The 15,515-nt window shown below is 47.2% G+C and overlaps 1 protein-coding gene across 1 annotated transcript in view; it reads left to right on the top strand.

Annotated features, from left to right (window-relative positions):
- The first annotated feature begins 7,434 nt into the window (after window positions 1-7,434).
- Window positions 7,435-15,515, top strand: part of BOK (BCL2 family apoptosis regulator BOK) — a 39,546-nt gene continuing 31,465 nt past the window's right edge. The window contains exons 1-2 of the mRNA XM_073360433.1: window positions 7,435-7,695; window positions 8,854-9,238. Coding sequence (XP_073216534.1) covers window positions 9,016-9,238 — 223 coding nt within the window. The 5' untranslated portion in view covers window positions 7,435-7,695; window positions 8,854-9,015. The remainder of the gene's footprint in view (window positions 7,696-8,853; window positions 9,239-15,515) is intronic.

The following is a 15,515-nucleotide window of genomic DNA, read 5'->3' as shown; positions in this document are numbered from 1 at the left end:
GGCAGTGCCCCTACTTATACATCCCAAAATGACATTGGCCTTCTTGGCAACAAGGAAAGGAAACAACACTGTTGACTCATATCCAGCTTCTTGTCCACTTTAACCCCTAGGTCCTTTTCTGCAGAACTGCTGCCTAGCCATTCGGTCCCTAGTCTGTAGCAGTGCATGGCATTCTTCCGTCCTAAGTGCAGGAGTCTGCACTTGTCTTTGTTGAACCTCATCAGATTTCTTTTGGCCCAATCCTCCAATTTGTCTAGGTCCCTCTGTATTCACCTGCAAACTTGCTGAGGGTGCAGTCTACGCCATCCTCATAAATATGGCAGGTGACCAGCTTGGCTTAACAGTGAAATCCTTGCTGATCTTAAACACAAAAAAGAAGCTTACAAGAAGTGGAAGATTGGACAAATGACCAGGAAAGAGTATAAAAATATTGCTCGGGCATGCAGGAGTGAAATCAGGAAGGCCAAATCACACCTGGAGTTGCAGCTAGCAAGAGATGTTAAGAGTAACAAGAAGGGTTTCTTCAGGTATGTTAGTAACAAGAAGAAAGTCAAGGAAAGAGTGGGCTCCTTACTGAATGAGGGAGGCAACGCAGTGACAGAGGATGTGGAAAAAGCTAATGTACTCAATGCTTTTTTTGCCTCTGTCTTCACGAACAAGGTCAGCTCCCAGCTCCTGTGCACTGGGCAGCACAGCATGGGGAGGAGGTGACCAGCCCTCTGTGGAGAAAGAAGTGGTTTGGGATTTTTAGAAAAGCTGGATGAGCACAAGTCCATGGGACCGGATGCGCTGCATCCGAGAGTGCTAAAGGAGTTGGCGGATGTGATTGCAGAGCCACTGGCCATTATCTTTGAAAAGTCATAGTGATCGGGGGAAGTCCCGGACGACTGGAAAAAGGCTAATGTAGTGCCCATCTTTTAAAAAGGGAAGAAGGAGGATCCTGGGAACTACAGACCAGTCAGCCTCACCTCAGTCCCTGGAAAAATCATAGAACAGGTCCTCAAGGAATCAATTATGAAGCACTTAGAGGAGAGGAAAGTGATCAGGAACAGTCAGCATGGATTCACCAAGGGCAAGTCAAGCCTGACTAATCTATTTGCCTTCTATGACGAGATAACTGGCTCTGTGGATGAGGGGAAAGCAGTGGACATGTTGTTCCTTGACTTTAGCAAAGCTTTTGACACTGTCTCCCACAGTATTCTTGCCAGCAAGTTAAAGAAGTATGGGCTGGATGAATGGACTCTCAGGTGGATAGAAAGTTGGCTAGATTGTCGGGCTCAACGGGTAGTGATCAATGGCTCCATGTGTAGCTGGCAGCCGGTATCAAGTGGAGTGCCCCAAGGGTCGGTCCTGGAGCCGGTTTTGTTCAATATCTTCATTAATGATCTGGAGGATGGTGTGGATTGCATCCTCAGCAAGTTTGCAGATGACACTAAACTGGGAAGAGAGGTAGATACGCTGGAGGGTAGGGATAGGATACAGAGGAACCTAGACAAATTGGAGGATTGGGCCAAAAGAAATCTGATGAGGTTCAACAAGGACAAGTGCAGAGTCCTGCACTTAGGACGGAAGAATCCCATGCACCACTACAGACTAGGGTCCAAATGGCTAGGCAGCAGTTCTGCAGAGAAGAACCTAGGGGTGACAGTGGACAAGAAGCTGGATATGAGTCAACAGTGTGCCCTTGTTGCCAAGAAGGCCAATGGCATTTTGGGGTGTATAAGTAGGGGCATTGCCAGCAGATCGAGGGACATGATTGTTCCCCTCTATTCAACATTGGTGAGGCCTCATCTGGAGTACTGTGTCCAATTTTGGCCCCACACTACAAGAAGGATGTGGAGAAATTGGAGAGAGTCCAACAAAGGCCAACAAAAATGATTAGGGGTCTGGAACACATGACTTACGAGGAGAGGCTGAGGGAACTGGGATTGTTTAGTCTACGGAAGAGAAGAATGAGGGGGGATTTGATAGCTGCTTTCAACTACCTGAAAGGTGGATCCAAAGAGGTTGGATCTAGACTATTCTCAGTGATAGCAGATGACAGGACAAGGAGTAATGGTTTCAAGTTGCAGTGGGGGAGATTTAGGTTGGATATTAGGAAAAAATTTTCACTAGGAGGGTGGTGAAAGACTGGAATGCGTTACCTAGGGAGGTGGTGGAATCCCCTTCCTTAGAAGTTTTTAAGGTCAGGCTTGATAAAGCCCTGGCTGGGATGATTTAGTTGGGGATTGGTCCTGCTCTGGGCAGGGTGTTGGACTAGATGACCTCCAGAGGTCCCTTCCAACTCTGATATTCTATGATTAGGAAAAGCTTCCTAATTGTAAGGGTAGTCAAGCACTGACACAAGTTATCTAGTGAATCTGTGGAATCTCCATCACTGGAGGTGTTTTAAGAACAGGTTAGACAAACCCCTGTCAGGGATGGTCTAGATCAGGGGTTCCAAAGCTTGGTTCATGGCTTCTTCAGGGAAAGCTCCTGGCAGGCTGCGAGATGCTTTGTTTAGCTGAGTGTCTGCAGGTATGGCAGGCTGCGGTTTGCCATTCCTGGCCAATGGGAGCTGCGGGAAGTGACACGGGCCAGGCTACCGCTTCCTGCAGCTCCTATTGGTGGGAACGGCAAACCACGGCCAGTGGGAGCTGCGAGCAGCCGTACCTGCGGATGCTCAGGTAAACAAAGCATCTTGCGGCCTGCCAGGGGCTTACCCTGAACAAACCATGAACCAAGTTTGGGAACCCCTGATCTAGATAATACTTAGTCCTACCTCTGTGCAGTGGCCTGGACTAGATGACCTATCAAGGTCCCTTCCAGTCCTACATTTCTGTGATTCTATGCTCATTTTTTTTAACTTTTCCTCACAAGTTGGGTTTTCTAAACCTTTGATCATTTTTTGTTGCTGTCCTCTGGACTCTCTCCAATTTATCTACATCTCTCCTAAAATGTGGTGCCCAGAATTAGACACTGTACTCCAGCTGAGGCTTCACTAGTGTCAAATAGAGCAGGAGAGTTATCTCCCATGTCTTACCTATGACAATCCTAACAGTACACCTCAGAATGACATTGGCCTTTCTCAACTACATCACATTGTTGATTCATATTCAATTTGTGATCCACTATAACCCCCAAATCTTTTACTACCCCCATTTTGTAATTGGGCATTTGATTTTTTCCCTTCCCCAGTGAAGTACTTAGTACTTGTCTCTATTCAATGTAATCTCATTTATTTCAGACCAATTCTCTAACTTGTCAAGGTCGTCCTAAATTCTAATACTGTCCAAAGTGTTTCCACCCCCTCCCAGCTTGGTGTACGTATAAACTTTGCAGATGACAATCTTCACTCCATTCTCCAAGTCATTAATGAAAATACTTTATAGTACTGGACCCAGGAGAGACCCCATGGGACCCTACTAGATATGCCCTCCCAGTTTGACAGCAAACCCATCAATAACTACTCTTTGAGTGTGGTCTTTCAACCAGCTGTGCACCCACCTTATATTAATTTAATCTAGACCGCATTTCCCTGTTTTGCTCATGAGAATGTTATGTGAAACTATGTGCAATGTTGTAGCCATGTTGGTCCCAGGATATTAGAAAGACAAGGTGGGTGAGGTAATATTTTTTATTGGATTGACTTCTGTTGCTGTGAGAGAGCTGAAGAAGCTGTGAGAGAGACAAGCTTTCAAGCTCTTCTTCGGGTCTGTGAAACTGTCAAGCCTTACTAAAATCAAGATATCGCATCTACTACTCCCCCCCATCCACTAGGCCAGTAATCCTTTTAAAGAAGGAAATTAGGTTGGCTTGGCATGACTTGTTCTTGACAAATCCGTGCTGGCTATTCCTTATCACCCTATTATCTTCCAGGTGCTTACAAATTGATTGTTTAATAATTTGTTCCAGTGTCTTTCCAGGTATTGAAGTTAGGCTGACTGGTCTATAATTCCCCAGGTCCTCTTTGTTATTCTTTTTAAAGATAGGTACTATTTTTGCTCTTCTCCAGTCCTCTGGGTCCTCACCCATCCTCCACGTATTCTCAAAGATTATTGCTCATGGTTCAGAAATTGCTTCAGCTAGTTTCATAAGTAGTATGTAGTAGGATGAATTTCATCAGACCTTGCTGACTTGACTACATCCAACTTATCTAACTATTTTTTAACTTGTTCTCTCCCTATTTTGGCTTGTGTTCCTTCCCCCTTGTTGTTAATATTAATTATGGAAGCTGATGATACACGGCACCTTGGGGAATGGACTCAGCACCTTGATGGATTGGGTCCTGAATAAAGATGGAAAATTATCCTCTCTTCCCCAAGAGGCCCCTCCAGATTAAGGTGCAGATACAATGGTGGGGAAGTGTGGGAATTATCCATTGCTGTACCTGTTCTTTGAATAAACGGAACTGATAACTCTATGGCTCCTGGCATTAGCACTAATAACATGCTATCATTTGCCACAGACTTGTATGTATTTCTGTTCTGCAGGATGTATCCAGTGGTACTGTCTTCAATCTCTTCTCCTCCATCACCCTTTCTATGGTGAAAGGTGTGTGTCTGTCTACTGAAGTGGCATGCATTGCAATTTTCTCCTACAGGGAAAATTTGTTACCCTGTGTGAGTCCATGCCAGCTGTAGTTCTAAAGGGCAGTCTATACTATATATGACTGAAGTGGGTAGCTACAAATATTTCCGTATAGCAGTAATTTGGGATCTAAACTTGCTGCAGTTTAGGGCATGAGCAAGCCCTAAAACATGAAGACCACTGAAGTCTGCAGGAGCCCTTACTTTAGATGTAAGTTGTTTGGGGGCAGGAACAGTCTCTTTGTCCTGCATTTATACAGTGCAGCACAATGGGGTCCTGGGACCATGACTGGGGTGCTAGGTGCTATCGCAATACAAAGAATAAATAAGAATTCTGTGTGGGCTTTTGATCAGGCCCTTGAAGAATGAAAGCAAAAGTTCAGAAAACCTGAATATTTTGCCAAAGCCCTATTAAACCATCACTTTCATTTACCGTGTCTTCTTGTCACAAACAATTAACAAAATACTTGTAGGTGAAGCGAGCTGCCTCCTCTCCTCCTCCAGTCCATTAACTTAGTGGTATCTGTCCAGAGTCTGTGACATCATAATTGCTTCCATAATGATGGGTGATGATTTCACAAACACTGGACTGAAGTATTACTCAATGAATCAGGCAGGAGGAGGCAGTTGCAAGAATGAGAGCATGTTTACAAACACATGCCTAGGTAACCAACAAACTCAGAGGAGCTAAGGAGCTAAGTTAATTAGTTTAATGGGGGTCTCAATCAAACTAAAATATTAATGTTCGGCCAACTAAAATATTAATGTTTGGCCAAACAACTGTCAGTCCTCTAAATGTACAACTGTAGCAGGCAGAGGACTGAACCAGTCCTTGGCCTAACGGGAATGTTCACAATGCCAGTCTCATGCTTCAAAAGCTGAACCTTAGAACCCTGACTTCCCCCAGTAAAAACTGGCTTTTATTGTTGCGTTCTCCCTGACCCAGTATACATTCCACAGCAAGGGCATTGTTTCTGTTGGAATTGCTCTATAAGTTTGTGTATGTAAAAATGGGAACAACAGGCTAATATCAAAGAGAAGTCAGGGTATTTCTGTGACTTACAATAATGGCTACAATGAGCTTAAATGAGACTTCCATTGCTGAATGAAAAATCTTATTCAAAAATGTAAATAGTGACTTTTAACTATTAAGGCTGCAAGACACATTGTCTAAAGATAGGAAAGTTGGATTTTAAACTTGTAACGTGTCCTCGGCCCAACCCTTTGTACCAGTGTAGGGACTTACGTGGTATGTGAAGTGTCATCACTAGTGTGGTGTTTCACCCTTGAAATAGCCAAGCTCAGTAAAGTGTATTAGGAACCTATTTTCAACTTGAATTGTTATCTTCTCTTGTAAGCTGAGGCCAGGTGTCCATTAGGACTTTTGCCAACAGAGCAATGTCAGTTACTTCAATCGCAGCAGAGGACTTGTGTACACTTTTATGCCGGTGTAAGAGTGCTTATTTCGCTCACCGAACTGGCGGAGTTTATAATGAGAAAAGTACTTTCTGCCAGTATAAAATGCATCTATGCTAGGTGGGTTGACTTTATATTATAACCAGCAAACTTTTTCTGGTGTGGACTAGGCCTATATCTAGCTATGTTTATCTATTTCAAGGCCCTGTGTATCCTGTGGCAAACTAGTCTTAAATTCCACTGCAAGGACCCTGAATTGGTGTGCTCTGTTCTTGTGTGGCAGACTAGAAATTATGGTGCTGCTTCAATAGACTCAGATTAGCTGTCTCCGTCTTGATATGAAATTCCAATTACTTTACACAGCCCTGACACCGTCACTTTTCGATGAGCCACAGACTGTTGTATTTAACTCACAATGGCATTGCAGAAACTGAAGAGGGCGTGAGAAGCTTGGACAGATGGATAGAGGACAGCTATGGGGGGGGCTTTTGGCATCTGAGGGAAGTGGAAGGCAATGTGTAGTAATTATATTAGCTGGCATTCTGGTTGAATGATCAGCTAAATAATATCGATGCTAAATCTTCACCTTTGTTTCAGAGCACCATTGAGTTAATGGGGACAATTTAAACTGGGACTACTGTTTCAAGCTATCTGCAGATTCAAGAAGGCAACACTGCCTCAGTTATACTGATGCCATGAAGGCTAGAAACATGACTTTAAAAAACGCCTTATATTCTGGACCACATTCTGCAACAAATGGTGGGCAGATGGCAGGTTCTGTGATCACAGAATCCTGGAATACGTTACGTCTTGGACTAGATATTATCGAGATATAAATCTCTTTTGGTGAAGAGCTAGTCAAGAAATTCCATGGGTTTCTTCCTCCCTCCCACTAAGCAAAACTGAATTTGCAGTGAGACTGGCTGGGCTCAGGGATTGTTTGAGACACAGACCTGGTTTGGACACTTTTGAATTTCTTGACCAGCTCTACTAATAACCTTTTGGGAATTACAACTGATCTGGTCTGTTGTTTCACCTCAGTGTTGTTGAGCACCTGTGTTGCTTATAGTTCAACTTTACAACCTGTTCAAAATCTAGCATCACAGCCACCCACTCCAGGTGCTGCATTCCATGATTTGGCACTTTGGGTTCTATGGGCAAATAACTATCACAGATTCTGCAAAAGCGGTCCAAGGAATACACTTTAATCAGGGAATAATACTTCTCCTTGGGAGTGTTCTCAGTGGTACATCAGAGCATGCTCTCCCTGGAGCTCAGCCACCTGTTTAAAAAAGTCCCTCTTAACCTAGCAGTACAACTGCCTAGAGCCTCCTTAACTGAGGAAAAAATGGGAGGGGAGATTCTTGCTAGCCGGCTTGCATAACCCCGCCCCTGGTTATTTCATCTTCCTTACAAGGCTAAAGCAAGAGGCTTTCCTTTCTCTGTCTGCCCCCAGCTCTCAAAAGCAGCAGAACAAGTGGTAGGATCCTACTAGAGTGCAGACGGGATGTGGAGGCTGGCAGAGATGGGGAGAGAATAAAGAACTGAGCAAGCAGCTGCACTCTAGCTCCAGCGGAGGATGGGAGCGGAGAATCATTATAATCTTTACAAATCCTAAAACAGATTGTTTGAACCAGTTCTTCCAAAGAAATATTAGAAGCAGCTGAAACCGACAAAAGATCACTGAAAGGAAGGAAATGCAACATGAGAGGTAAATATGTCCTTTGCTGGGAAGTTTTTAAGAATTTGGCATTGTTTTCTTTATGGTAAAAACTTTCAAATATGGGTTCCTAAAATGAGGGTCTCAAACCCATCTATAGGCACCTGACTAAAACTTTGGTCTGATTTTTTTTTAGGGGTGTTGCTCACCTGCAGCTCCATTGAAGTCAGACCCAAAGCTTTCATTCAGGTTCTTCTAAATGAATTTTAAGTCTCTTACTGTAGGTAAAAAGAAAAGGAGGACTTGTGGCACCTTAGAGACTAACAAATTTATTTGAGCATAAGCTTTCGTGAGCTACAGCTCACTTCATCTGATGAAGCTGTAGCTCACAAAAGCTTATGCTCAAATAAATGTGTTAGTCTCTAAGGTGCCACAAGTCCTCCTTTTCTTTTTGCAGATACAGACTAACACGGCTGCTACTCTGAAACCTGTCATTACTGTAGGTATTGGCACTTCTGCTTTTCCACTTTGCTGAGACAATTGCAGTTGAAAGGGTTGGGAGAAAAAGCCAGTAGAGTGTATCGTTTAAAGAAGTCACAGGAACAAAAACTAATTTAGGATTGCAGTAAACACGAACCTTTTGTCTCTGAGGATAAGGGAGATCCTTATGGTGGGAGATTTGAAAATTGAAACACTATTATAGCACAGTATTTATGTGTATAGGTGACGTCCTTCCTTCAACATCCACATTCTGATGTGCTGGAATTCTTGTGTCTCTGCTTCTGCTTGAGGTACTGTAGCTGGAATGTAGGACTCTGGTTTGATTTCCTAGATTATTTAATTGAAGCAAGCTGGTCTTGTCTACATATTCTGAAAATTGTTTCCAGATTCTAACTATTTAGTCTCTTTGAAATTTAATTTCAGAACTGCTGAATCTTAAAGGAGAAAAAGAGAAAATATCTTATTAGTGCAAATCTTGCCGTTCATACCCATGCAAAACTCCCACACTGCTCTCGGTGGGCACCTAAGAACTGCAAGATTTGGCCTATTCGCTGTAAGATTCAATGGACCTGATCTTCAGCTGGTGTAGATCAGTGTAGCAGCAATGACTTCCATGGCACTATGATTTAGATTGCTGGGGGATTTGGCCCTATGTTCCTTTTTCTTTCCGGGTGAGCTGATGGATTTCCATATGCTCTTATCCACCAGGTAAAGCTAATGAAGGTTAATTCAAGAACCTTGCTGGAAACTGTGACGAATCACGAGCCCAGTGTATTATTTCCCTTAAACGATAGCTACAGATTCCTGTCAAAGGCTTCAGGGCAGACTTCAGATAGGCACACCTTGAGTCGGTGAATTCAGCTGTCAGGGATGGAGGTGCTACGCCGTTCCTCAGTCTTTGCTGCGGAGGTGATGGAGGTTTTTGATCGGTCTCCCACTGACAAGGAGCTGGTATCCCAGGCCAAGGTGCTCTGCAGAGACTACATACATTCCCGGCTGCTTCGGGCTGGCATTGGCTGGAGCAAACCAGAGCACAGTGCACCCATGCCCGGTGGCAGACTGGCTGAGGTGTCCAGCGTGCTTCTGCGACTAGGTAAGCATCCATGCTGTGGCTGCGATCAGGGGACCTGTGTGGGTCCCTTCAGGGCACTTCTGACTAGACCAGGAACGGGTGAAAGGCAGGGACTCCTTGGGACTCCCTGGGACTCCAGTTGGGACTCCCTGCCTGCCCTGGCTCTGTGCTGCTCCTGGAAGCGGCTGCCATGTTCTGCCCCTTGGCTGGAGGTGTGGCCAGGTGTGGCCACCCCCGCAGCTTCCATTGGTCATGGTTCCCAGCCAGTGGGAGCTGTGGAGCTGGCACGGGGGGTGGGGACAGTGCATGGAACTTCCCTGTTCACCCCTGTGGCTAGAGTCCACAGGGACATGCCGGCTGCTTCCGGGGAGCTGTGCAGAGCCAGGGCAGGCAGGGAGCCTGCCTTAGCCCCGCTGCGCCCGCCATCCAGACTTTTAATGGCCCGGTCAGTGGTACTGGTCAAAAACCGGATGCCTGGCAACCAGTGTTCCCTCTACTTTTCCCACATATGTGAGGAATGAATTTTGTTATGTACACCAATATGGAGGTGACACATCACCTCCATATTGGTGCACATAACATAATTAATGTGATGACAGTGGGGCCGAGGGGTTCAGAGTGTGGGAGGAGGATCAGGGCTGGGGCAGAGGGTTGGGGTGCAGGGGTGTGAGGGCTCTGGTTGTGGGTGGAGGCTCTCAGGTGGGGCCAGGGATGAGGTGTTTGGGGTGCAGGCTGCCCCATGGCTTCGGCGGGGAGTAAGGACTTCCCCCAGCTCTCTCTCCCCGCGGAGGTTGGGGGCAGGGCTAGGTTGGGGCCAGGGGAGGGGCACCCCTCCCCCAGCTGCAGCAGGTCCTGGTAGGGTGGGTTCCCTGAGTGCCTGCGCAGAACTTAATAGGCTGCTGTGTGGCCATGTGACCGCACAGCTTACAGGGAATGTAGCTGGCAACCCTATCTACACCGCGCTGCGTCGACGGGAGACACTATCCTGTCAACTTCCCTTTAGGGTTTCCAGGTGTCCAGTTTTCAAGTGGAATGACCAGTCGAAAAGGGACCATGGCTGCTCCGGTCAGCACCACTGACTGGGCTGTTAAAAGTCTGGTCGGCAGCCAGGGGGCTTTGCACACTGTCCCCACCCCAAGTGCCAGCTCCACAGCTCCCATTGGCCAGGAACTGTGGCCAATGGGAGCTACGGGGGTGGTGCCTGTAGACAGGGCAGCATGCAGAGCCACCTGACTGCGCCTCTGCCTAAGAGCCAGAGAGGAGACATGCCGCTGCTTCCGGGAGCTGTCTGAGCCTCTACCCCAACCCCCTTCCATGCCCCAACTCCCTGTGCCAGCCCTGATCCCCTCCACTCTCCTAACCCGTCAATCCCAGCCCAGAGCATCCTCCTGAACCCCAAACCCATCATACCCAGCCCCACCCCATAGCCCATATCCCCAGCTGGAGATGGAGCCCCCTCCCACACCCCAGCCCCCTGCCCCAGCCCAGAGCCCCCTCCCGCAGCCCAAACCCTTCATTCCCAGTCCCACCCCAGAGTCTGCATCACCAGCCGCAGCCCTCACACCCCCTTCCACACCCCAACCCCCCGTCCCAGCCCTGATCCCCCTCCTGCCCTCCGAACCTCTCGATCCCAGCCCAGAACACCGTCCTGCACTCCAAACCTCTTATCCCCAGCTCCACCCCAGAGCCTGCACCCCCAGCTGGAGCCCTCACACCCTCCTGCATCCCAACCCCCTGCTCCAGCCCCGTGAAAACGAGGGTGGGGAGAGCGAGCAACAAAGGGAGGGGGAATGAAGTGAGTGGGGGCGGGGCCTCAGAGGAGGGGCAGGACAGGGGTGGGGCAAAGGTGTTCAGTTTTGTGCGAGTAGAAATTTGGCAACCCTACTTCCTTTACTCTTTTCATTCCGGTGGAATAACGGAGTCAACAGAGAGCGCTCTGCCATCGAGTTAGTGGGTCTTCACCAGACCCACTAAATCAACCCCTGCTGCATCGATCACAGCAGCGTGGGTCTCTGGTAAATGTAGACATGGCCTAATTGCCAGAATGTTCTCTTGCAGAGAGGAGTGATAAGAAGGGGAGCATGGTTCATTGGGCCAACCAGTGGCATCCTGCCCTATATCAGCTTGTACTAGATGTACAGGCATGCTGGGGGTACCGACAGCTGGCCATGCTGCATGACTTTTTGCCCATCCTATTAATATTTAGCCTTTGTTGTCTTAAAGTCAGTCAGTTCTCTCCTAGTCTCCTCCTGTCACCATGGTTTGGAGAGTACTTTAGTGTCTAGTAGCCCTCCCTGTCCAAATGATCTTCAGCTCACTTTTGGCCAGAACACTACCATTAAACTAGGGATTCAAAATGCTGCCTGAAGCAAACTTCCTGTAAAATAAATCCTGTGGACCTGACCCTCTGCTGGTCTACTTCCATTGACTTCACTATCTGTCTGCTTGCAGTGTGCTTTGCTGATTTACATGTGCTGAGGATCTAGTCCAGTATCTCTCCCAGCTTCTCTCCCTCTTGTCCCTTCTGACTTCTCCTTCCCCTTTCTGTATCCTGGTGACTCTTTTCTTTGGTCTTTGTTTTAGAGGCTGCGGTTTTCCCCTCAGATGAATTTTTCATCCTTTTCTATTGTTTCATTTATTTTTTCCCTCTAAGTTTCTCTCTCCCTCAGACATATTCTTCTCTCCTGTTTTGGTTTTTCCTCTCTTTTGCCATCTGTGTCTTTTCTTTCCTTTTCCTTCCATTCCCTTTCACCTTTTTGGTCTTCTCTCTTTCTCCCCCATCTGCTCAGGTGGGGTCAAATGTGGGTGGCAGAAGTGTTTTGGAGGGCGAGCAGATGGCAGAGTGAATTTGAAGGCGTCTCCTTGACGACTGTCCTGACTCTGTCACTGTGCTTATATTCAGATGGAAGGATTTGGCTGATAGTCCTAAGAACTTGGCTTCTCTAAGCAAACCTGCTTGGAATGGAACCACATATAGGGGATACAAGGGGAAAATCATCCTTCATATTAAGCTATATGGTCATTTCCTGATCACTTGTTCAGAAACATTGCTGCCCACATGGCCTTTTGCTCTTCCTTCCCTTTTCCTGTCGTAAATAGTCAACTGCAGCAAAAGGTGTTAAACCACTGCTGTTTCCCAGGCATGTGCCGGGAACCTGAGCCCCAAACTGCTGCATCAACTGGTACAGCCAGCTAAACCAGTTCTTGCCCAGTGACAGTTGCTGTGAGCACTCTGTGTATGTGAAGGAACAAAGCATTCCTAGTTCTTTTGCTTATGCATATGGATGGTAAGGTAAGCTGGCAAGTGAGCATGGTGAGCCAGCGAGTGGGCATGGACATACAGTGGATAAAGGGAATTCTGTACTGATGCTCTTACAGAGCTCACAGCTGAGGAACAGTGGCACAGAGCAGTGAGACACTGTGGCTGCTAATAGGACTAACTGGTTACAAACAGTAAAAATAAGTGTGCAGCTTTATTATAAAAAACTCCTACAAACCAGCCGTCCATCTATGTCTGGAACTACCACAATCATTGTATCAGCCTTGCCACCACCAGCTGCATGTCCGCCTGGCTCCTGGTGCGAGCAGACTCGCAGGCATTAGTTGATGAAGGGAAGACCAGCAGTGCTCACGCTGGAGTACTGTCAGTGAATCCTCGGCCGCCCTTGGGGGCAAGGTCCCCAGTTGCTGTAAACTACCATGGTGCCATTGATGTCAGTGGCATTGCATCAGTTGCACACTGTCCCCACCCCAAGTGCCAGCTCCACAGCTCCCATTGGCCGGGAACTGCGGCCAATGGGAGCTACGGGGGTGGCACCTGTGGACAGGGCAGCATGCAGAGCCACCTGGCCGCGCCTCAGTTGACACCAGCTGAGAAACTGGCCTTCCTGAGCTTAACTAGAATCAGCGCAGTACTCTGAGCTCCCCATGCACTGTAAATCCCCTGTGTTCTGCTGGCCAACCATTAGTTGGTGTGTCTGTTCTTCCTTGGCAAAGGGAAGATTTTTGGGGACCAGCACAGGCCATAAAATGAAAAAATTATCCCTTAGAGTTCTCTCTGTCCTACTGGTTCCCCCTCTGCAATCTGTTGTGGCTTCCATCAGTATTCAGTGCTGTGTAGATGTGCCCATCTGCTTTCTCACAGTTTTCTTCTCAAGCCTGCTGGATGATCATAGAATCATAGAATATCCGGGTTGGAAGGGACCTCAGGAGGTCATCTAGTCCAACCCACTGCTCAAAGCAGGACCGATCCCCAATTAAATCATCCCAGCCAGGGATTTGTCAAACCTGACCTTAAAAACTTCTAAGGAAGGAGATTCCACCACCTCCCTAGGTAACGCATTCCAGTGTTTCACCACCCTCCTAGTGAAAAAGTTTTTCCTAATATCCAACCTAAATCTCCCCCACTGCAACTTGAGACCATTACTCCTTGTTCTGTCATCTGCTACCACTGAGAACAGTCTAGAGCCATTCTCTTTGGAACCCCCTTTCAGGTAATTGAAAACAACTATCAAATCCCCCCTCATTCTTCTCTTCCGTAGACTAAACATCCCCAGTTCCCTCAGCCTCTCCTCATAAGTCACGTGTTCCAGTCCCCTAATCATTTTTGTTGCCGTCCGCTGGACTCTTTCCAATTTTTCCACATCCTTCTTGTAGTGTGGGGCCCAAAACTGGACACAGTACTCCAGATGAGGCCTCACCAGTGTCGAATAGAGGAGAACGATCATGTCCCTCGATCTGCTGATGTTTACTTCAGACCCAGGGGCAAATGACCAGAACAGCTGCTCAAGTGGACAGTCTATTCCAGAATACAGAATTTTGGAATGAGTGTGCTTCCCAATTGTTCCAGAATAAAGTAATTTTTATTCCAGAATAAGAGTGTCCATACCGGAAGCTATTCTGGATAAGCTATTCTGGTCAGTTTCCCCACATAGACAAGCCCTTACTTGTTGGGAATTGCCTCCAGCCTGGAATGAGAGGGGGATGTAGATCTTCAGCAAGAGAAGAGGAACTTTAGGTCCTCAATTCCCAGCACCAGTTTTGTAACTCAGAGCCCAATCAGATTCCTAGATCCACAGACAGAGGGTCCTTCCATGTGTGGATCTGACCTTACCTTGTGGCAGATTGTGGTCAGCCTCTCCACAGCACACAGTCCTTCTCTGGGCCCTACAGAGGGTGCTTTGTGGGTCCTGGGATCTGTATTGTGGGTGAGGGCAGGCGGAGGCAGATATTTCCACCCCCGTTCCCCCCCCCCACTGTGAACATTGTTAAGTACAGGGTGGGCAGATAACACATCCATAGTCTCGCCTCTGCTCCACAATGGGGTTGTGTGTCCTTGAGGCAGCTGTTGGCTGCACTGCCAGGGAAAGGGTTGCTGAAGTTGGCTTGACACCTCCCATGGGCTCCATGCACCTGGGAAATGTTTGGACACCACTGCATCCTGCTGGCATGTGACATTAGTGGTGTACGCTCACTCTCTAAGGCCAATTCTACACTACAGAGCCTATGTTGGCATAGCTAAGCCAGTACATGCCTATGCCAACAGAAGGAGCTCTGGCAACATGGTAACACCACCTCCCCCAACATCAGCTAAGCTGAAAGACTTCAGAGTAGCAGCCGTGTTAGTCTGTCTTCGCAAAAAGACAAGGAGGACTTGTGGCACCTCAGAGACTAACACATTTATTTGAGCATGAGCTTTCGTGAGCTACAGCATCCGATGAAGTGAGCTGTAGCTCACGAAAGCTCATGCTCAAATAAATTGGTTAGTCTCTAAGGTGCCACAAGTCCTCCTTTTCTTTAAGCTGAAAGAAGCGCTCTTCTCTCGGCACAGCTGCATCTACACGGGGGGGTTTGTTGGCATAGATATGTCAGCTAGGGGGTTTTTTTTCACACCCCAACTGACGTAGCTATGCTGACAAATTTAGCTGTGTAAACCTGGCCTAATGCTAGCATGGACTTTGCAGTTCGGGTGAAATACGCTCTTGTATTCAGGAAACTTTTTTATCTTAAAAGGATAAAGGCTAGATTCTAATCTCTGTTAGGCCCATGTGTGTTGGGAATAAGCCCAGTGAAGCGAATAATTATTCCTGATTTGATGTTCATGCGGCTGAGACAAATCTAAGTCAGGTTTCCTCAGGGTATCCTATGACATGAAAGTACTCTCATCCTGGAGGCAGGTAGGGGAGAGGGCGTTCAAGACAATCCCCACTAAATAGAAATCTCAGGCACCAAGATATGCAGCTTTCAGTGTCTAATGCTATGACTGGAGACAATGTGTTTTCACTGAGTTCTTGTTACA

The sequence above is a fragment of the Lepidochelys kempii genome, chromosome 9, assembly GCF_965140285.1.
Source record: "Lepidochelys kempii isolate rLepKem1 chromosome 9, rLepKem1.hap1, whole genome shotgun sequence".
Taxonomy (NCBI): Eukaryota; Metazoa; Chordata; order Testudines; family Cheloniidae; genus Lepidochelys; species Lepidochelys kempii.
This window is presented reverse-complemented; position numbering and strand designations above follow the sequence as displayed.